Below are 23,755 nucleotides of genomic sequence, written 5' to 3'. Positions count from 1 at the left end.
GCACCTAATTAATTGTTCCCTATCTTCACTGATAGCGACCTATCTTGCAGGAAGTTGTCTATGAAGTTTGCCATGTACCCTTCTACTCCATTTTGTGCTAATTTGGGGAGGACTCCGTCAGGCCATACCATGTCGTAGGCGATGCTGAAGTCCAGAAATACTGCGACTAAGTATTGTCTGTTTAATTGAGCCGTTTTTATTTCATTTTCCAGTCTTAGTATATGATCTAGACTGAAGTCTCCCTCCTGAAGCTGCTTTGATCAGGTTTGATATGTTTGTAAGGTTTCAAAATGGTGGATAACCCTTTTTGTAACCATGGCTTCCATAGCTTTGCACATGTTTGAAGTGAGTGAGATAGGTTGGTAAGAGTTTGGCATATTGTACACCACAGATAGATAGATATTCTTTATTTCCTCCAGATATTGAAGATACATATCATATATGATATTATGTTTAATTACAGAGCTGTACAGTAGTACAATTTAACAATATTATGAGAAATGATAACTACAAAATGCATGACAATTAAGGATTCTTATAACTGTTTTGTAACAGATACAGCCATTTCCTACAATGTCTTGACACAATAACCATAAGGTCACCCCATAGACTTTGAGATAAAGAGCTAACACACTCAGGCATACCGCCAAGTAGTACAGACAGGATTATATCATCGTCCTCACTACATAGTCTTGCAAATGTAGAGACATCTATCACACCACAAATGATTTCAAATAGTTCATTTCTGTCATTCATATTCAATGTACAATACAGAAAGACATGCTTAATAATATCATGAGCTACAATTCTACATTGACATTCCCTAGATTCTATATTTAGGCATCACAGCCGTACAAGATGAGACAGGTTTGGGAACTGTTCAGGACTTTCTATTTAAGTTAAGTCTAGATATCAGCTTAGAGCATACAGCTTCCTGGTCTGCAAAAATAATCCTTTCCTTAACAATATCAGACCATGCCTTTTTACTTGGGAAGCTACATTTAATAAGATAATCTTCGATTTCTGCATAGAGATTGTATTTTTTGACAAGTCTAAGCATGTTATATACAGGTGACAAAGCACATCGTTTTCTGAAGTTATCCAACGCTATTTCGTATCTAAACTGCCCAAGGCGAGTAATGAATACCTTTTTAAAAACATAGCTGTAACTGGACCGGCATAGTTTTCCAAGTAGTAACAGTGACTGTTTGTCAATAAAGGATTGGAGAGATATCAAGCCCATGTTGTCCACAGCAACAGTGCCTGATGTACATTTTGGAAGGCCCTGTATTTTTCTACTGAAATAACGTTGAATAACTTCCAGCATATCGTATTCTTTGAGGTTTAATAGTCCCCAGACATTACATCCATAGAGCCCGCATGGGAGTATCACTCGTTCCCAGATCCTTTTTGCTGAGATTGGATTCATGCCTCCAAACTTTAGTCCAGTATCATTATTACTATTTATTAACATTTTTAACTTTTCACAAGCTAATTGTGTTCGTTCTAAGGAAGACTTATCAGAGCTAATCCTGACACCTGCATAGATTATAGATTGCTGAAGTGGAACACACATACTGCCCAAGTACAGGGATTGAGAGCAGGTAAATTTACGCTGCACATCAAATATTAGAACAGCGCTTTTCGTGACATTGTACTTAAGCTGCCATTTATATGCATACTGATTTACAACATTGAGTAGATCTTGAAGGCCTGTTGGTGAGCTACTAAACAGTGTTGTATCATCTGCCAAGAGCTGGCCTGGAGTATGTGCCCACGGCAGATTTAGCCCTTGCTTAGAGCGTTCCAGCTCACATAACAGATCATTTATATATAATGTAAAGAGCCAAGCAGATATAACTCTGCCTTGACCAACTCCTTGGCGTACATGAAACAAGTCTGATCTATAGCCTGCAAAGCTGACATAGGAGTACATAGACATACGTAGTATTCGCCATGTTTTAGAAAAAGTCCATCTAGCCATACCCTGTCGAAGGCTTTTTTATTATCTAGAAATGCACAGTAGACTGGAGAACTTCTTTCATTGTAATATGCTGTTGCTTCTAATAGTGTGAGGGCCGCAGTGTCTGCACCTCAAGAAGTGCTCAGCTAGAATGTTGGCCGTTTGTTTTACTGTACAGGCGTTGGCTGACTTGACTACATTGGCACGCTGAGCTATTAAAACGTGGAGCAGGGACCTCGGAGACGCCCCCCCCCCCCCCCCCTCCCCCCCAACACACACACACACACACACACACACACACACACACACACCCACACCCCACCCACACCCATCCCCCACCACTAGCTAGCAAGAGAGTGAACAGAATTGTGCTTTCTTACGTCGAAAGGGGTAAGGGGGTGGCGGAGGGGTAGCCTAGTGGTCAACGCGGTTAAGACCCGGAACGATTTCCCAATTGGGTACAATGTGTGAAGCCTTTTTCTGGTGTCCCCCTGTCGTGATATTGCTAAAAGCGGCGTAAAACCATACTAACTTGTTCTTAAGTATGGACAGCAAACTGACTACTAAACCAATACGGGAGATATGGGCAGTTTAATCCCACGCGCCTATCATGTTCGCAACGGAATCCGTGTATTCCAAGGCAGTAATCTCATATTTCTGAGTCTATCTTTCGGTATTTTCATTGATCCACGCCTTCTCTTAGCTGTTTATGGTGTACATAAAACCTCCATGGCAAGCATATTTGGTACCTCTGGAATTTGGAACTGATACCACTGAATTAGCCATTGTGCTTAATGTTGAAACAGTATAGTTGTTTGGAGTTTAACGACCGCTTCAGCATAATGTTGAAACGTACATATGTATGACGCATCTTAATATACCCAGGAAATACAATAGCGCGTTGCATCAAACCATCTGCGTCTACTCACGTCTTAAGTTATATGAAAACAAGAAATTGGAGTATTCTCCTTCAAAAACATACAAACAAATAAAACAAATATAAACCATCACATAATACGACTTCGGAATCACCACCTATTCATATTTAATTTATTTTAATTTATTTTTTTCACTTAGGGAGCACTAAGATATGAAGAAAAATAAGTGCTGATTTGTGTTAAGATATTTGTTTGAAATGGTTGAATTATTTATTGTGAAAAGGTGGTGTAATTTGCTACATGGTTATATTACAGAAGAGATAGATTGTAAAAGAAAAACTATTACAATAATACAATGATGTACCCAATGGTGTCACGACCCATTCGGTTTTGTTTACACTTCTTCCCCCGCCGTGATATTGCTGGAATACTGCCAAAAGCTGCGTAAAACCATACTCACTCACTCACTCACTCTTACAAGATAATTAAGTAAATTTCAGGGCCCACTTGCACAAAGCGATCTTAGCGCTAAGATGATCGTAACTCCCATACTTTAACATAGGCTTACAATAGTTGTAGCGCTAAGATCGCTTTGTGCAAGTGGGCCCTGGAGGCCGTCATGCCTGGCCAGTCACACCGATTCGACCAATCAGGATGGAATACACTCAAGCGGTTTTTGACCGATCAGATCAAATTCAGTCTTGACATTCGACCAATCAAGATGTAACCGAATATTGCGGGGGCGACGTTTAACAATAGAAACAAACATATCGTAAAGTTATGACAGTCGTAGACGTAAGTATGCGTAATGAAACTAAAAATTCCATCAGGTTATTCTGCCTCCGAGGTTTATTTGGGGAATTTTAAAGAAAATCCATGCATTTCTAATTTTGTCAATTGTCTGTAATAATTCGTTTTGGGAACATGACTTTCACATGTATAATAGAATTGACAGTACATGCATTTCTATTATTTCATACGGATTTTATTAGTTTCGGCCTGAACAGGCAACTGTGCTCCTTTACTGGGGAAAGACATTGTTTATCAAATTCAGTATGTACGGGAGGTAATCGCATAGTAGTCAAAATCATGGTTTAAGATGTAAAACAGGTAATGAATGGAAATCAGTTTGGTTCATATTGTTTTAAACATGCCTGTGTTGATAACATATTTTGGGGAAATTATTGAATTTTCAATATTATTTGACGAACAAAGAGTTTACTTGTAATTTTTATACACCCATACATTTAACAAACTGGCCGTTTCATTGAACTTGTTTTTAAATCAACCTTGGTATTGTGTGTCTCCTGTTACAAAGAAAGATGTGAGTGAGTGAGTGAGGCGTTCTGACAAACCAAGAAATACAATCGGGGCGAGCCGGGATTCGATCATGGGTTTCTGATTCCTGCATAGTTTAATGCGGCGCCTAAGACGACTAGGCCATTCGTGAACACAGAAGTGACTTGTACAGTTACTGTACATGCGCAACTAGCAGAGTGTTATAAAAAGGCAGTTTTTTTATGAATGAATGAATGAATGAATGAATGAATGAATGAATGAATGAATGAATGAACTTACAAGGCTTGATTTCCGCTCCATTTGAACACGTCGCAGGCACATGGAATCGGAGTTGCATATTCCCCCAATGGTAAAATGCTTGAGCCTTGAGTGGACCTCCTTGGCCTTCATGGCGATCTTGTAGTAGCAGTAGGCTATGATGATGATATGGAGGATGAAGCAGTAGACAATTAGGCACCATGTGTAAGCGACAGCTCCGGAGTCCTCGTCGTCCCAGTCTATGCTGCAGGAGGTCCCGAAGGGTTCGTAGGTATAGGCGCTCCAGCCCAGAAGCGGAGGAACGGTCCATAAAAGGGAATACACCCACAGGAATATTATCACTTTGATGGTCACAGAACGGGTTAGGCGGTGAACTGAAGTTAAACATAGGAGGGTTACTGATTGCAGGCTTGAATGTGTATTTTGTAACATGAATTAGAAATGGCATTTGTACAAATACATAGATAGATATTATACATAGTGTTGAGGGGTTGATTTTGAATTGTTGTATGACTTTATTGTGAGTGAGTGTGTGAGTGAGTTGGGTGTAACGCCGCTTTTAACAGTATTCCAGTTATATCACGGCGTGTCAGTTTAATGTGGGCGGAAAGCCCGAAGTGATGCAGGTCTCAGACGTTTACCACTTCGGTGAAACCCACGAGCACGGGTTTGGTGCTGACAAACCTAGAAACATAATCGGGGCGAACTGGGATTCGAACCCACAATCATAGGTTTCTGGCGTGCCCAAGGGACGCAACTCTGCACAGCGAATCGCGGCGCCTTAGACGACTGGGCCACCCGTGCCCCCTGGTTAGGTGAGTGAGTGTGTGGGGTAGGGAGTGTGGGTGGATGAATGGGTGAGTGCTTGACAACGGTATAAGGATCTCTACCGAACCGTCGCAATTGCCGTAATATATAGAAGTTGTTATCCAAAAATTGTGTCTACTTTGTTTTAACACAGCAAGTCTCCCAACTGCCAACTGCGGCATCCTTTGAGGGATATACATGTTTTGATGACAGGAGTCGTCGTCTCGTGAACAAAATGCAGTAGGTGAGGCGATGTAAAATGGGGTTTAACGTCGCGTTCAAGATCGCGTATATAGCGACGTGCATGCACGTGTGTATGTGTGGCTGCTTGTACTATTCCGCACTAATGTCGATTTTATAGTGCTAGCCCACTCAGATACCATGCCGCAATTAACATGAATACCCCACTCAGATACAGTATACTGATTCCGAACCGACCAGTCCTTTAGCCCCTTAATGCCGAGCGCCAGACAGGGTAACAACAAGTACCATCTTTTAACGTCTTTTGGTACGCGCCGGGGATCGAACTCACGACCTTCCACTCTCCAGGTGGACGCTCTACCACTAGACCACGGAGGCAGTCAAAATCAGTACGTGAGTATAACGCCGCACTCCAGCTATATGACGGCGGTCTGTAAATAATCGAGTCTGGACCAGACAATCAAGTGATTGATATCATGAGAATCGATCCACGCAATTGGGATCGATGACATGCATCAACCAATCCCGATCCCGTTAGTGGCCTTTTACGACAAGCATAGTCGCCTTTTACAGCAAGCATGGGTTGCTGAAGACCTATTTTACCCCGGATCTTCACAGGGATAATTGGCGCTGATACGTGATTAGCAATGGACAAATGGAAGCCAACACTTAACAGTAAATTAGCGCTTATAGTATTCTCTTCGTTATGTGTATCAAAGACTTGCATTTTTCAAATGTACATAAAACACCGGTAAAGATACATTGGCGCACTGTTTCTTACGTCTTGATAATTCGGATTTGTTATCATCACTTGCAGTATTATTCCTTCCTATCGCGATCGTGGAGGCAAAATATTGTGCTTCGAAAGTTTTAGCTACTGATGTTACAAAACCAAACATGCATGGACGTCTTGACAATGACTGATCAAGATCTGCGGCGCCCGTTATCGACAGTCAATGACAGCTCAGTGCAACCATTTATGATTATATATTCAAACAAAATGTTTCGGGCGTTGTGCAAATTGTAGTTTATGATGAAACACACTAATAAAATGTCTTTCTTTATTTCTTGTGAATGTGAATTTGGTTTGAGATGTTCTAAAAATCAGAAATCAGACCAACGCAACACTTCAAGTACAATGTGAGGCAGGCGGCAAGCGGGCCCCAAAGCGGAAGAAAAACTGAAATGGAGAGGCTAAATTCCAACGCCTGAAAGACCAACTTCGGATGGGTCAATTTATTTTTAGTTTTGAGACGCTCCTCATATCTCCCTGTTGTCCCCTCCTAATAAAACATCGGTCAAACGACTTCCAGTCTCACCAGAACCACCTTTTATCCACTTGATTCTGGACCCGAGCGAACCTCCCCTATACCACCGAGGCTTCCACAAAAATGAAAGTCCGACAACTGGTAGTCTAGATCACGTACTTTGTGTACCCCTCTGACAAGTGTAAATTGGCACGGCTACCATGGCCGAAAAATATGAACACACAATTCCTTTTAAAAAATGTAAAAAAAATGTTATAATTGGGATAACACTTTCTTTGTAAAAGTACAGATTCTCGTACTTTTTTGGGGTTGAGTCCCATCCGGGATTCGAACCCACGCCGCCAGAGTGAGGCACCTTAAGTGTTATCCCAGATATAACATTTGTTACATTTGACCACTTTCTAAATGACATTGTGTTCATATTTTTATTTCTTAAATGAAATCTGGATCGGTAAACATGCAAAACATTACTTATATAAATACCGCTCCAGGGAAAAAACAGAATACAGTTGTTGACATTATATAAATATGTTCATGTTGAATATATATGTACAAAACATAAAATTAATCTGTAACCGTAAGTTAGAGCTGGTCGTGTCTGAGTTAAAGGCGTGAAGTATCTCAATTTCAATATTTTATCAAAGATGTATTCAGATTATTATAACTACTATTCGAATCCTATACGTTTTACGGTAAAATCGTGGACTGATTTAAGAATTTCAATGCCGTTTGCATCGCTGAATGAAGATCTGCCGTATAAAACTGTTGTCAGGTTATATCCATGGGTGTAAAATACATGTTATTTCTAATATTTGCGTGGTTTCTGCAGGTAAATAGAAAATGGAAAGCATCTTCGAAATGATACCCACATTTGCAGTCGGTCTGTCTGATACGTGATCACTTTAACAACGGACAGATTTAAACATAAACATAAACAAAGGGTTGACGAGGTTGCACCGTTTCTTAAACAAACGTTGTGTAGATTAAAAAGTGTCGGAAAAAGAAAATGCCGATTAACTAGATTCCAGTATATCTCTAGCCTATGTAAAGCTGAATACAGACTTACTAATGTAATGTTAACAATATACATGTATACACCCGATCGTTTTCATATGACTTTAGGGGCGGTCAGGTAGCCTAGAGGTTAAAGCGTTCGCTCGTCACGCTGAAGACCCGGGTTCGATTCCCGACATGGGTAAAATGTGTGAAGCCCATTTCTAGTGTCCCCCGCCGTGATATTGCTGACATATTGCTAAAAGCGGCTTAAAACCATACTCACTCACTCGCTCATATGACTTTAGTTAATCTTTCACGGCTGGTGGTATTGCAACACACAGTCTTTCAACAGTTGGTGTTATTTAACTTGTTTTTGGTAATATATATTTACCACGTGTTTTAAGGGCTTTAAGATAAAATCTTACCATCCCCCGGCATACACACTGCAATGAAACGATAGACACTCAAACAAGCCAGTGTATTCATGTCGGTCTGTGCCAGGGTGAAAGTCAAGAAGCCTTGTATGACGCAACCAACTTTCCCAAACAGGTATCTGCCAGCATAATTAGACGATGTTGTCAGCGGATACCCAAACAGAGAGATGCCCAGGTCGGAGATAACGAGGTTCAGAAGCAGCTGGTTGTGGGGATTCTTCCTCAGCTTCTTATGCTTGTAGAACACAACCAGCACTAAGACGTTGCCGATTGTTGCCATTAATCCTGAAAAAAGAAAGGTGGTAGATTTCCATTTAAGTCCGGTGTGACAGACAGACAATAACTTGAAGTAAGACGAGTTCTATGGATGAACAACTTCTTTATTGCAATTCGTGCGACGTTTCGGTGTAGATCCTAACCCCTTTATCAAGCAAGTGCTTTTATCACTTGCTTGATAAAGGGGTTAGGATCTACACCGAAACGTCGCACTAATTATAATAAAGAAGTTGTTCATCCATAGAACTCGTCTTACTTCATCACACCAACTTTTAAATGCCACTGAAAGAAGTTAGACAATAACCTATTTGCGTCTCACCCATAAGGTACAATATACCTATAAAATCAAAACACGCGTAAAACTTACGGCCAGTCGTAAAACGACTTATGAGAGACGATATGATCATAAAACAAACATGTATACTGAAATGAATATAAATACAATATATACATCATGAATATAAAATAGATCGGCGCTTCAATAAAATATCATAGCAGGTTTTGGCCACGTAAAAGGTGAGATCGGAGCTGGATAGAAGTAGTGTAAATTGCTCACAGTAGGAATAGCCTTTGAAATACGGATCAGTAAAAGTTCATCGTTTAAGAAGATCTGTTCTGGTGTGGATTCCCAATTAGAACGGGATCTTCCTTGTTGGTTATCTCCCAAAACCCCTACATCCCATTTCCCCTACAACCCAGTTCCCCTACAATTAGTTAAAACAACACGCGGCATTTACCTGTCTGGCATTATGAACTCACCTAAAGGAGAGGTTAAGGTCTGGAGTAGAGATAGTAGAAATGAAAGGGGTAGAGCTTTAGGGGATTGGGGGACTTAAAGGAAAGTTTAAACAAAATAATTTAATGTAAGTGTAATGAAAGATGCCTGTATGATGACAAAACAATTTTTAGAAATTACAAAAATAACAATAGGAAGAAACAATTATTACACTGAGAAACTGAGATGAGACGATTTACAGTTGAGATGGCTAGGTTTAGTATATAGATACTTGAAACTGACTAACATGACATCAACATGGCTATGTCACAGAGAGGAAAGCCCCAAGTCCTATTTGATGGTTATCTTCACACTAAGAACGTCGAGAGACTGACTTGCGTACACTGTTACATTTTGTTATAATGTATTATGAATTTTGAAAAATGAACATTTTATTATAATGTATTAGGAATTTTAAATAATATCGTAATCGTAATTAAATATTTATATTCGTGTTTCTTGGGTTGTTCCATTGTATGAAATAGGTAACAGACTAGGGATTAGCAGTGCCATGGACCGTGAACTTTGTTGTCTTAAGCTGTAGGGGAAATGGGATGTAGGGGTTTTGGGAGGTTACCTCCTTGTTAGCTCCAAACTGAAATCCGGGAGGATTAAGGGCATTGGGGCAGGGGGATTATAGTCTGTTCCAGAAAGGTAAATGCTAGTTAGCCCAAAAGCTTAGAAGGTGAAGTTAACATTAATTTTGACAGTTGGATTTTGAGTAAACACCTATCCCCTTGAAAGGTTTTGATTACCAATCAAGTTGTGTTGTACATATTGGAAGTGTCTGCATCATACCACTGGGTGTCCATCTACTCTGATCACTAAGAATGACATTCCAGTTGAGTTTTGGAACCTCCACAACCATCAAACAGACCGGTCAAAAGTCTGCGATGGCCAGGAGGGTTTAATGGATCCGGTGGTCGGGTTCGGTGATTTGGTCGATAGCAGATAGATTATTTATTATAATCTCACACCGATGTACACCAATATTACATTAGAATCATATATTTGAATGATAATACTTGGGACATTCCTTATGGAATTATGAGAGACTGTTGTAAAAGATGATATATAATCCATGTACAAATACTGGTACTGTCACTGACAAAACATGTTCCTCCGTCGCTGTAGAATATGGAAGCAGATTTTATGGCACATACTCACTGGATATTAAAAAGCATAGCTGCTCTAGCCTTCTATATTTTTTAAATGAACTATTTAAATAACATGCAGTTTGCAAAAGATTACAACGTAAGTTACCGTAAACAGGCTCATTCGATAAAACATGGACTTCGTTTTCTATCACACTTTTATTGCAATAGGGGCATATACAGTTTCAAGTCATATATCATTGCAGAGCTATACCTTTTCAGTGTTAGAAAATTTAGTGTAGCACTTGCAAGATTCCGATGTTCATCACACGATCTTTTAACTGAAAAAGGTAGATATCAAAATATCCCGAGAGAAAATAGACTCTGTCCACTATGTGACCTAGGATTAATTGAGGACGAGTATCACTTTTTACTAGTATGCCCGCATTATGATGAACTAAGAAAAGTATATTTACCAAAATATTTTCATGTAAACCATTCTACATTAAAGTTTAAACTGTTAATGACCACTAGCAACATTGAAACCATAAGAAATCTTTCTATGTACATATATCATGCTTTTATACAAAGAAAATCAAGTTTGGAAATTATATGATTGTACCAATTGCTCCTGTAATCATGATTGTACTATAGGCCTGTGGCCTCCTCAGTACGTTGAATAAAGAAATACATTGATGGACAGGAAGATTCTCATATTGCCCGGTTTCAAATCGAATGGGAGCAACACCGCACCTAAATTTAGCAAGGGCGCTTCTAAACCAGGCATTAAATATTTTACGTAGTTTTCCATATTTTGTTTTAAATAAACGATACCAAGAAACGGCCTGTCGATAAGCCCATATTTTTTTTTCAATACATCATTCACAGTTGATTTCGAAAGACACACAAGAATAATACATTTTTCACAAATTCTATGATTTAAACAGAACTCCCGCACGTGATAGTTCCAGGGTTTTTTATTTTTACCGCATGGTGCTGTTCTGTCCACGAAAATAATAACTTATTTCATCTAGTGTCATTCAAATGGTAACTCGCCTCCAAGGACATTTTTTCCCAGGACAATATTCAATATCAACTGTATTTAACACAGTATTGCCACAAACTAATGCTTGACACGATCGTGATATAACCTGTGTATTACGGACGTGCATTATCTCAGGTTTATCCCCATTAATTTGTATGTTATTATTATTCACACACCAGCTACCAAGGCTGTCAAACAAGATATGGAGAACCGATTCCGTTACCGACAAAAGAACTACAACTTCAGCATATTGGAAAACGCATATGAACACTCCGTTCACTCTTATTCCAATATCTAAAGCCTTAAGAGCAAAAGCTAAGTTGTTTATTTACAGGTTGAATAGGAAGGACGACAAGAGGCATCCTTGTTTTACACCACACTTGACCGAAAACCAGTCTGTCGTAAGACCATTAACCCTTACACAACTTGAAATGGATGACTTCTGTGTTGCAATTAGGAGCGACGTCTCTGTTTAGGTTCTAACACCTATATCAAGCTAGTGATGTACAAAGTATGGTTGACAAGCATATATACAGGTATGAGGCAGTGTTACAGTTCAATAGATTGGGATGTAGTTACCCTAGATTGGAGAAGCCTGTTATGTACACAAAAGGGCTGATATAAGGTACACATCATAACAGGTGAAGCCAGTAGTATAAACAAAAGAATTATGACTGATTGGGGTCTTTGATGAGTTGGTGGTACACAGGGGGTATGTAATAGCCTTGATCACAGTTCATAGAGTGAGTGAGTGAGTTGGGTTTAACGCCGCTTTTAACAGTATTCCAGTTATATCGCGGCGTGTCAGCTTAATGTGGGAGGAAAGCCCGAAGTGATGCAGGTCTCAGACGTTTACCACTTCGGTGAAACCCACGAGCACGGGTATGGTGCTGACAAACCTAGAAACATAATCGGGGCGAACCTGGATTCGAACCCACAATCATAGGTTTCTGGAGTGACCAAGGGACGCAACTCTGCACAGCGAATCGCGGCGCCTTAGACGACTGGGCCACCCGTGGCCCCCACGGTTCATAGAAGGTTGGAGTCTTCTTGTAGCTGTTTTTAACTTGCAGTCTTTGAGGGTGGCAGTGAGGGCTTTGATTTTGTCCCCTTAGATGCTGTAACTATCAGACCACTTCCGTGACAATCCCAGCCGTGATCAAGGCGATTACATAGCCCCTGTACCATCAACTCGTCATCTGCTTGATAACAGTGTCAGAACCTATACCGAAACGTCGCTCCTAAATGGTAAGATAGAAGTTGTTCATCCATATATCTTATCCTTACTTGGTTTATTATGCTCCTACCCTTTCTAAAGCCATTTTGTTCTTCCGCAATAAAACCTGTGTTTTCCGCCCCAAATGCGAATATATTATTCGGGACATTACAGTACAATTGTAACACCGAAACTAAACTTATCCCCCTTTATGCGAGGGGATCTCTAGGGTATGAGGTGTTAGATTTCGGTATAGGATTAATTATGCTCTTAGACCACATTTCTTGGATCTTCCCTGTACTGTAACATATATTAAACAATTTTACAAGAACAGCATAGTGTTGTTATTCCTTAAAACTTAATAGTAATGTCATCGGGTCCCGTGGTTTACGCATTTTTGACCTTTGACATTGAGGGTACAAGTCATCACTTCGTATGTCCTCCTCATTTATCCGTAACTTCTGAATCGGAAGTAGAGGCAGTACCATCAGGTAATATAATCTCCATAGGTACGGCCTTGCACCGCTCACTACCAACTCCAACCCGACCTAGAGCTTTCCAGAAACAAATGACAGTCTTCATTAGCGACCTCAGCAATATCTCTCTACACTTTATCTACATGTTGCCGTTTACAACGTTGAAGACACCTATCGAAATGCTTTCGTTTTGTTACAAATAGAGATTTAAACTTTTTTATGGACACCCCTCTTTTAACCAGTTCTTTTCAGCCACTCACATATTTTTCATAACTCAGTCCAATGTCCATTCCACCACGGCTTTTTGTATCGTCTCTTTTTATAATTGTTGTAGTAGGGAGTAGTTATGTATGTATTGATCAAGTTTTATTAATTAGCTTTTAATTTAATTTAGCAATTTGTCAATAATGTTATCCTAAAATGATTCAATTCTGTTCCGAGGTAGCCAGCCGATGTCAAAGGGCGAATTTTGTTCTCCAAAACCAGTCTGTCCCATTCAGAAATGTTCATCGAATAATTCATTTCGCTGCTGTTTTGATGACCAGCAACTTCGCAGCCAGTGCACGCGCTTCCATCATTTGTAAGCAACTATTATGATAATGACAGCATTTACATTTAAGCAAATGCGCTTTCGTCTTTATAGAATAAGCTGACCAATATCGATCGATTTGTGCGTTCGTTTAAGGAATCAGACTTTGCTGAGATCAGCGGGGGAGCCCCTCATGTTCTGGTTGCAACGATATTTGACAAGGAACCCTGTCTCGAAATGTTGTCAATAATGTTATTTTTTATATTTCACATATTGCAGTGAGTAACAATTTTGTTACCGTTTTGTGGGGGAGTTTATCAAACATCTCACACTAGTACTTTACCATGTCACACCAAGTTTTATATGCGCCGTCTATGTTAGACTGGGTCAGTGCTGTGTGTATTTCTCATAACGAATCATGTGTGTATTATTGACAAATTTAGGGTGTTCGTTGTGACGTGTAGATCATACAGCCACGTGAAAAGAATTACAACCCTGGTGTTCTAACAATGCCTTGGTGGTCTAACCATGAATGAGCGGTTTCTCTAGGCTCAGTGTAATCCATTAGTGAGTGAGTATGGTTTTACGCCGATTTTAGCAATATTCCAGCAATATCACGACGGGGGACACCAGAAATGGGCTTCACACATTGTACCCATGTCGGGAATCGAACCCGGATCTTCGGCGTGACGAGCGGACGCTTTAACCACTAGGCTACCCGACCGCCCCTGTAATCCATGCAGTCACTGACACTTATAATCTGGTTGGAGACTATCACTGAGCCTAGGGTGTTTTGGATGGGACAACTTGAGAACAACAATAAAGAGATTAATAGCAATGTATTTATTCTAATAAGTAGTAATGGGATAAGATTAATTAAAGTTTTTTCTATTAAGAAATGTAACTGAACTAAGGTAGTTTGATAATATTGATATTTATATCAGATAACAGATTCAGACGCTTAGTAATGGGATAAGATTAATTACAGTGTTTTCAATTAAGAAATGTAACTGAACTAAGGTAGTTTAAAAATATTTATATTTATATCAGATAACAGATTCAGACGCTTAGTAATGGGATAAGATTAATTACAGTGTTTTCAATCAAGAAATGTAACTGAACTAAGGTAGTTTGAAAATATTGATATTTATAGCAGATAACAGATTCAGACGCTTAGTCATGGGATAAGATTAATTACAGTTTTTTCAATTAAGAACCGTTAGTGAATTAAGTAACTTAAACCGCGGAGAGGTATAGGTGGAAGTACGGATGAACATAGCTAAGATTTGGAGTGTGGAATTTTGCAAGTAGAGCACTTGTTTTGAAGATTTGAAACGTTTATATTATGCCAATGAAGGACACAGAACCAACATCAACACTGGAGGTTGGCACAAGAAGAATAATTCCCTGACCACCTGTCATAATATCTGACCATACCTGGTCTATCTGTTTTTAAGGAAATAGACGAAGCAGGTTCATGCTTATGGCCCAGACTAATTAACAATCTACAACTAATTAAAGTAATTAGCGTGTGTTGTTTGATCTGAGATGGATTATGTTATTTCAGTCAGTTCACGAAATGGCTGAAAGGTTTAGTCACTGATGTCTTTTACGGTCTGACTGTATCATGTTTACTGCTGAGCGATAGCTATTTCTTCGAGGGAATGCTTCTTCTGGGCATCGATAAATATGATAAACATGATACATAAACCGGGATAATTTCTGTTAGAGTATACTTTTAGCACTTGTTAACAAGGAGGCAAATTTGATGCAGTCTGGATCACCATAACAGTAACTGGTAGATGCTTTTGTCACACAAGAGTGAGTGAGTATGGTTTTGCGCCGCTTTTAGCAATATTCCAGCAATATCATGGCGGGGGACACCAGAAATGGGCTTCACACATTGTACCCATGTCGGGATTCGAACCCGGGTCTTCGGCGTGACGAGCTAATGCTTTAACCACTAGGCTACCCGACCGCCCCTTGTCACACAAGAAGAAAAGAAACGCAGCCGTGATGAATTCAACACTCACTGAATACCGTTTTGTATCCCATTAGCGACTTATTAATATACCTTGAATAGAAGAGGGAATAAGGTAACCGTCGTCATATAGCTGGAATATTGCTGAGTGCAGCGTTAAACAAAAAACAGATATTTAAACATGTAGACTAACTGTTTCCTTTTTGAAAAAAGGTCGATTACAAAAATATAACCACCAACACTATTCCTATTTAAATAATCTAATACATAGCTATGTATACAGTCTCGCACAAAGAAAATGAGTGATTATGGTTTTATGCCGATTTTATCAAAATAACGGTGGGGGACATTAAAAATTGTACCCACATGGGGAATCGAACCCGGACCTTCGACATGTCGAGCTAACGCTTTACCCGATTTGAGCTACTTCCCTCTATACCCTCTCTTCCATCGCGGATTATTAAGACTTCGATGATCTTATTACTTTGTTATTGTCGCTACATTTAGCGTGACATTTAAATAGATTGATGTCTCCATTTCAGAAGCATAAGTAATTACTGTAAATGTGTTCGATTTTCTCCTAGCCTCAGTTTCCAACCTGTGTGAACTTCAGCTGACTATGTAAGGTATGTCCTGAATTTGCCAACAGTAACACAAGCTTAAAACTCTAAGCAAATAATGGTTACACTCAGACAGAAAAGAGCAGTAGACATGCTTGCCCTTTTCGTGAACACCTGCTGTCTTCATTTATTTGCAGTGATCCTTTCATATTATTTTCACCGCTATTTTTCCTTACAGGCACAATGAAATCTGTTTCGTTGGGTGATTGAGACAGTCAAGCTTCATGTTTTTTCTTTTAAAATAAGTGACACCCAAATACAAATAAAAGCGACATTTCAATCATCATACTAACTTTCTCCACTAATATCAAATTCCATTGTAAGATTCTCACTCTATCATGTGCATGTGTTTATTATCACTATCAAATAGCCATGATACCAGGCGTTCACGAAAGGTGAGCATATCCTGCTCCACCGGTGGCCCCGTCATAAATACATGCAAAGGCAAGACAATTGTTCACCTTGAAAAATGGGAAAGTATGGATCATGGTACAACCCATATTTCTATATGGCTCGGAGGTTTGGGATGTACAAAGACTTGAAAAATAGAAAAATAGAAAAGGAGATTTGATGGCAGCTAAACATAAAACGTCAACGCCAGACAATAACCAGTCTCGATTATCTGCGTTGGGCGCAAAAGGCAAAAGAGCCGTGTAATTTATAAGAATGGATCACTGAAAATCAGTGTTGAGACTAAGTGTTCGCGACAAGAGTAAGCTCGTCCTGACCCAGTATATGTCAACTAGAGACATGTCTCCAGACACTAATGCTACAGTTAATGGTGAAAGTGAAACATATAAGCTTTATATACGTTCTTTGTGATAAGCGTTACAATCTTGGTTGAAACTTATTGAAATACGCGAAGGTCTTATTCCAAGAAAGGTATACACTATCTTCATGTAGTATGTACCACGACAATCTCTGTTATAACAATTGTATTCTCATACAAATCATCTGTTGTTCGGGTTTGGGATATATTTCAAATTGAAAGGGGCGAAAACTACCTCCCGTCAAGCATTGAAGAATATAGCTATCAATAGGTTTTCAAGACTTGGAACCGTACAAAGCAAAGTAGCTTAAGATATAGTTGACATAAACAATTCTATAGTTTATTGGGACCTATTCTATAGTTTGAAACATACTAGTTAGATTTTTTCAGTCAAAGTTGAAGATAAATGAGAGGAGATGGCTGAACATTGATCTGTCATTACGATTTTGATCTGGATAAGAATATGAATATAATTTCTTATTAATGCATGCATACTTTAATAATTTAAGACTACATTGTGTCCTCAATACACTATGACAATGTCCTGATTAATGATTAACCTCCATAAACTTTTGACAAATATAACTATCCCGAAATATGTGTATAAGAAACTATTCAAAATTATTGTGTATCAACTACTTACCTATTACAGTAAGATATATGGCTGTTCCGAGGTAGCCAGCCGATGTCAAAGGGCGAATTTTGTTCTCCAAAACCAGTCTGTCCCATTCAGAAATGTTCATCGAATAATTCATTTCGCTGCTGTTTTGATGACCAGCAACTTCGCAGCCAGTGCACGCGCATCCATCATGTATAACCATTGGTGCCAGGGGATATACCACACTCATGTAACAGGTTTAGTAATAAAGTCAGCACGATGCTTGCGAGCCTTTAAATGTAAAGAAAACGTCATGCTCATTACCTTACGTTTCCAAGATGAAATAAAGGTGCGTCAAGCTTCAGTCTGATAATGAGGTATATGTAGGTTCTGTTCACCGCTAATACAGACAGATAATGACAGCATTTACGTTTAAGCAAATGCGCTTTCGTCTTTATAGAATAAGCTGACCAATATCGATCGATTTGTGCGTTCGTTTAAGGAATCAGACTTTGATGAGATCAGCGGGGGAGCCCCTCATGTTCTGGTTGCAACGATATTTGACAAGGAACCCTGTCTCGAAAAGAAAAGAACACAATACGAATTTATTAATGGCATGAGTATTTATACTTTCGTCTCGGAAGTCAGACATATGGGAGGTAGGTTGTTGATCTGGCAGACCTGGTGACCAAAGTCAAGTGATGTGTGAGGAAAGATCTAACGATTAACTGCTTTTTCAATGAATTCTTGGGGTGTGTGCAGTGGGGTGAGGCTTGAGATGTGGGAAGGGGTGTGTGGAGGGGCGTAGTTGTGATGGCAGTGGTGGTGGGATGGGGTGTGGTAGTGGTGGTGGTGGGATGGCAGTGGTGGTGGGATGGGGTGTGGTGGTGGGGGTGGTTGTGATGGCAGTTGTGGTGGGATGGGTGTGGTAGTGGTGGTGGTTGTGATGGCAGCGGTGGTGGGATGGGGTGTGGTAGTGGTGGTGGTTGTGATGGCAGTGGTGGTGGGATGGGTGGGGCAGTGGTGGTGGTTGTGATGGCAGTGTTGGCGGGATGGGTTGTGGTAGTGGTGGTGGGATGGCAGTGGTGGTGGGATGGGGTGTGGTGGTGGGGGTGGTTGTGATGGCAGTTGTGGTGGGATGGGTGTGGTAGTGGTGGTGGTTGTGATGGCAGCGGTGGTGGGATGGGGTGTGGTAGTGGTGGTGGTTGAGATGGCAGTGGTGGTGGGATGGGTGTGGCAGTGGTGGTGGGATGGGGTGTGGTGGTGGTGGTGGTGGTGGTGGTGGTGGTGGGATGGGTGTGGTGGTGGTGGTGGTGGTGGTGGTAGTGGTGGGATGGGTGTGGTGGTGGTGGTGGGATGGGTGTGGTGGTGGTGGTTGTGATGGCAGTGGTGGCGGGATGGGTTGTGGTAGTGGTGGTGGGATGGCAGTGGTGGTGGGATGGGGTGTGGTGGTGGGGGTGGTTGTGATGGCAGTTGTGGTGGGATGGGTGTGGTAGTGGTGGTGGTTGTGATGGCAGCGGTGGTGGGATGGGGTGTGGTAGTGGTGGTGGTTGTGATGGCAGTGGTGGTGGGATGGGTGGGGCAGTGGTGGTGGTTGTGATGGCAGTGTTGGCGGGATGGGTTGTGGTAGTGGTGGTGGGATGGCAGTGGTGGTGGGATGGGGTGTGGTGGTGGGGGTGGTTGTGATGGCAGTTGTGGTGGGATGGGTGTGGTAGTGGTGGTGGTTGTGATGGCAGCGGTGGTGGGATGGGGTGTGGTAGTGGTGGTGGTTGAGATGGCAGTGGTGGTGGGATGGGTGTGGCAGTGGTGGTGGGATGGGGTGTGGTGGTGGTGGTGGTGGTGGTGGTGGTGGTGGGATGGGTGTGGTGGTGGTGGTGGTGGTGGTGGTGGTGGTGGGATGGGTGTGGTGGTGGTGGTGGGATGGGTGTGGTGGTGGTGGTGGTGGTGGCAGTGGTGGTGGGATGGGTGTGGTGGTGGTGGTGGGATGGGGTGTGGTGGTGGTGGGATGGGTGTGGTGGTGGTGGTGGTGGTGGCAGTGGTGGTGGGATGGGTGTGGTGGTGGTGGTGGTGGTGGCAGTGGTGGTGGGATGGGTGTGGTGGTGGTGGTGGTGGTTGTGGTGGTGGGATGGGTGTGGTGGTGGTGGTGGTGATGGCAGTGGTTGTGGGATGGGTGTGGTGGTGGTGGTGGTTGTGATGGCAGTGGTTGTGGGATGGGTGTGGTGGTGGTGGTGGTTGTGATAGCAGCGGTGGTGGGATGGGGTGTGGTGGTGGTGGTGGTTGTGATGGCAGTGCCAGTGGGATGGGGTGTGGTAGTGGTGGTGGTTGTGATGGCAGCGGTGGTGGGATGGGGTGTGGTAGTGGTGGTGGTTGTGATGGCAGTGGTGGTGGGATGGGGTGTGGTTGTGGTGGTGGTTGTGATGGCAGCGGTGGTGGGATGGGGTGTGGTGGTGGTTGTGATGGCAGCGGTGGTGGGATGGGGTGTGGTGGTGGTGGTGGTTGTTGTGGCAGCGGTTGTGTGGTGTGGTAGTGGTGGTGGTTGTGATGGCAGTGGTGATGGGATGGGGTGTGGTGGTGGTTGTGATGGCAGCGGTGGTGGGATGGGGTGTGGTTGTGGTGGTGGTTGTGATGGCAGCGGTGATGGGATGGGGTGTGGTGGTGGTTGTGATGGCAGCGGTGGTGGGATGGGGTGTGGTGGTGGTGGTGGTTGTTGTGGCAGCGGTTGTGTGGTGTGGTAGTGGTGGTGGTTGTGATGGCAGTGGTGGTGGGATGGGGTGTGGCAGTGGTGGTGGCTGTTGTGGCAGCGGTTGTGTGGTGTGGTAGTGGCGGTGGTTGTGATGGCAGTGGTGGTGGGATGGGGTGTGGTGGTGGTGGTTGTGATGGCAGTGGGGGGTGATGGGGTGTGGCAGTGGTGGTGGGATGGGGTGTGGCAGTGGTGGTGGCTGTTGTGGCAGCGGTTGTGTGGTGTGGTAGTGTTGGTGGTTGTGATGGCAGCGGTGGTGGGATGGGGTGTGGTGGTGGTGGTTGTGATGGCAGTGGTGGTGGTTGTGATGGCAGTGGTGTTGGGATAGGTGTGGCAGTGGTGGTGGTTGTGATGGCAGTGGTGTTGGCATAGGTGTGGCAGTGGTGGTGGTGGTTGTGATGGCAGTGGTGGTGGTTGTGATGGCAGTGGTGTTGGGATAGGTGTGGCAGTGGTGCTGGTGGTTGGGATGGCAGTGGTGTTGGGATAGGTGTGGCAGTGGTGGTGGTGGTTGTGATGGCAGTGGTGGTGGTTGTGATGGCAGTGGTGTTGGGATAGGTGTGGTGGTGGTGGTGGTTGTGATGGCAGCCCTAGTCGTGATGGAGTGTGGTGGTGGTGGTGGTGATGGCAGTGGTGGTGGGATGGGTGTGGTGGTGGTGGTGGTGGTGATGGTTGTGATGGCAGCCCTAGTCGTGATGGAGTGTGGTGGTGGTGGTTGTGATGGCAGCCCTAGTCGTGATGGAGTGTGGTGGTGGTGGTGGTGATGGTTGTGATGGCAGTGGTGGTGGTGGGATGGGGTGTGGTAGTGGTGGTGGTTGTGATGGCAGTGGTAGTGGGATGGGTGTGGTAGTGGTGGTGGTTGTGATGGCAGCGGTGGTGGGATGGGGTGTGGTGGTGGTGGTGGTTGTGATGGCAGTGGTGGTGGGATGGGGTGTGGTTGTGGTGGTGGTTGTGATGGCAGTGGGGGAGGGGTGTGTGTGTGGTTGTGGTGGGTGGAGGGGGTGTGGGGGTGGTGGTGGTGGGATGGGGTGTGGTGGTGGTGGTGGTTGTGATGGCAGTGGTAGTGGGATGGGGTGTGGTTGTGGTGGTGGTTGTGATGGCAGTGGTGGTGGGATGGGTGTGGTGGTGGTGGTGGTTTTGATGGCAGCGGTGGTGTGGTGTGGCAGTGGTGGTGGTTTTGATGGCAGTGGTGGTGGGATGGGTGTGGTGGTGGTTGTGATGGCAGTGGTGGTGGGATGGGTGTGGTGGTGGTTTTGATGGCAGTGGTGGTGTGGTGTGGTGGTGGTGGTGGTTGTGATGGCAGTGGTAGTGGGATGGGGTGTGGCAGTGGTGGTGGTTTTGATGGCAGCGGTGGTAGGATGGGTGTGGTGGTGGTTGTGATGGCAGTGGTGGTGGGATGGGTGTGGTGGTGGTTTTGATGGCAGTGGTGGTGTGGTGTGGTGGTGGTGGTGGTTGTGATGGCAGTGGTGGTGTGGTGTGGTAGTGGTTGTGGTTGGGATGGCAGTGGTGGTGGGATGGGTGTGGTGGTGGTTGTGATGGCAGTGGTGGTGGGATGGGGTATGGTAGTGGTGGTGGTGGTGATGGCAGTGGTGGTGGGATGGGTGTGGTGGTGGTGGTGGTGGTGGTGGTGGTTGTGATGGCAGTGGTGGTGGGATGGGTGTGCTGGTGGTTGTGATGGCAGCGGTGGTGTGGTGTGGTAGTGGTTGTGGTTGGGATGGCAGTGGTGGTGGGATGGGAGTGGCAGCGGTGGTAGGATGGGTGTGGTGGTGGTGGTGGTGGTGGTTTTGATGGCAGTGGTGGTGGGATGGGTGTGGTGGTGGTGGTGGTTGTGATGGCAGTGGTGGTGGGATGGGGTGTGGTGGTGGTGGTGGTGGTGATGGCAGTGGTGGTGGGATGGGTGTGGTTGTGGTGGTGGTGGTGGTGATGGCAGTGGTGGTGGGATGGGTGTGGTGGTGGTGGTGGTGGTGGTGATGGCAGTGGTGGCGGGATGGGTGTGGTGGTGGGGGTGGTTGTGATGGCAGTGGTGGTGGGATGGGGTGTGGTAGTGGTGGTGGTTGTGATGGCAGTGGTGGTGGTTGTGATGGTAGTGGTGGTGGTGGTGATGGCAGTGGTGGTGGGATGGGTGTGGTGGTGGTGGTGGTGATGGCAGTGGTGGTGGGATGGGTGTGGTGGTGGTGGTGGTGGTGGTGATGGCAGTGGTGGTGGGATGGGTGTGGCAGTGGTTGTGATGGCAGTGGGGGAGGGGTGTGTGTGTGGTTGTGGTGGGTGGAGGGGGTGTGGGGGTGTTGGGGGCCTGGGGTGGAGGTGGGCCGCTTGGTGGGCTGTGTTTCATGCTGAATCCTAACTGAAAACTAGGATCATGTCATATGTCTTCGGATGAGTATATAAAAGATTACATGCAATATACACGTATTTCCAATATGCAGGCTCCTTTGCATTTATAGCTGCATGCAGATATATGTAAAAAAAAACACCCATAATTTAAACTGGTTAGAACAAGCTGGATTTTCGGTGGGCCATTCAGATAATATTCACCACTTTTGGTCCTCTACAAACGCCCAATGGAATCTGTTTCGGTAGATAATCGTGACTGGTTATCCTCTAGCATTGACGTTTTGCATTTTCAAGACATTTAATACATATATAATGGCATTTTATTTTAGCGCAAATTAGGCGATTTTTAGATTTTGTGTCCGCCTCTTTCAGTAATCGTGCTTAGCTTGTCACTGCAACAACGTACTCCGATCAGGGAATTATCCAATGATGTTCGTGAGTACTGTCGTCCTCCACACTAGGGTACTTCTTGAAAATCGCACTTTGAAATTTTAATCATTTCTGTGAGTAATATTTTTTACCGTCGGAATGGCTTGTTTTCACTTGATAAGTATTAGCACACATACAGCTATCGTTATTTAGAAACCATCGCGATATTTTTTTAATTCTATTTCAAGTAGCGAGGACTATAGAATATGATGCTTTTAACAGTGATACAAAAATAATTAAATAAAGATGCTTTCATTTAGTATCAGGTGACAATTAAGGTGACGTGTTACTCTCTTCCAGACATGAGTAATATGTATATTATTGTATATTAATAGCATATATTAAACACAGTAATTGTATATTAATAAAACTATTATATATGATAAGTATTTTTAATAGCATTCAATGGCAACGACTGTGTACTGTAAGTTGATGTGTAAACTTATATGTGAATAAACAAGAAGAGTGAACTTCTAAAGAAACCTTTTATTTGAGGTAAGTATGTTCATCCATGGACACGGGCTTCTGGCTGTTGGTCATGCGCGGTGCAAGGGAGGTAACCCTAGCTATTGCTGATTACCGTTATCTAGGATATAACTCTACATCCTAAAAAAAACCGAATCATTTTTAAAGATGTTTAACTGGTTAAAAAAAAGGTTTATTACGCCCAAAACACCGCCCTTATTGACAAACACATCTTATCATCCGCACGTACAGTAGGTATAGGGGCCTTGTAGTAAGTTAAACAGTAGTAGTAGTACAGTTCGCAGTT

General features: G+C 43.2%; 2 protein-coding genes across 2 annotated transcripts; both read right to left on the bottom strand.

Moving 5' to 3' along the window:
* Positions 1–2,554: 2,554 nt before the first annotated feature.
* LOC125374803 (visual pigment-like receptor peropsin) lies at positions 2,555–8,384 on the bottom strand. The gene is made up of 3 exons (XM_048386458.1): positions 8,096–8,384; positions 4,420–4,772; positions 2,555–2,620 (listed from the first exon to the last, which is right to left on the bottom strand). The coding sequence occupies exons 1-3, from the start codon at positions 8,382–8,384 to the stop codon at positions 2,555–2,557; spliced, it is 708 nt and encodes a 235-aa protein (XP_048242415.1).
* A 10,206-nt stretch (positions 8,385–18,590) lies between these two features.
* On the bottom strand, positions 18,591–19,347 carry LOC125374747 (uncharacterized proline-rich protein-like; the record flags this gene model as incomplete). Its single annotated transcript, XM_048386138.1, has 4 exons — positions 18,591–18,691; positions 18,741–18,806; positions 19,148–19,237; positions 19,281–19,347. Coding segments are annotated over 4 exons (324 nt in total), but the record flags the coding sequence as incomplete, so codon positions are not given.
* Between the last annotated feature and the right edge of the window lie 4,408 nt (positions 19,348–23,755).

This window comes from Haliotis rufescens, unplaced genomic scaffold (assembly GCF_023055435.1).
Source record: "Haliotis rufescens isolate VD_foot unplaced genomic scaffold, xgHalRufe1.0.p SCAF_6, whole genome shotgun sequence".
Classification (NCBI taxonomy): domain Eukaryota; kingdom Metazoa; phylum Mollusca; class Gastropoda; order Lepetellida; family Haliotidae; genus Haliotis; species Haliotis rufescens.
The sequence above is the reverse complement of the archived record's forward strand: the minus strand, read 5'-3'. Positions and strand labels throughout refer to the sequence as shown.

Coding starts and splice junctions, on each gene's coding strand:
- LOC125374803 (XM_048386458.1), bottom strand. CDS start 8,384: ATGGCAACAATCGGCAACGTCTTAGTGCTGGTTGTGTTCTACAAGCAT. Junction 4,773..8,095: donor AGTGTGTATGCCGGGGGATG/GTAAGATTTTAT, acceptor GTTTAACTTCAG/TTCACCGCCTAACCCGTTCT. Junction 2,621..4,419: donor TGGAGCGGAAATCAAGCCTT/GTAAGTTCATTC, acceptor AGATAGACTCAG/AAATATGAGATTACTGCCTT.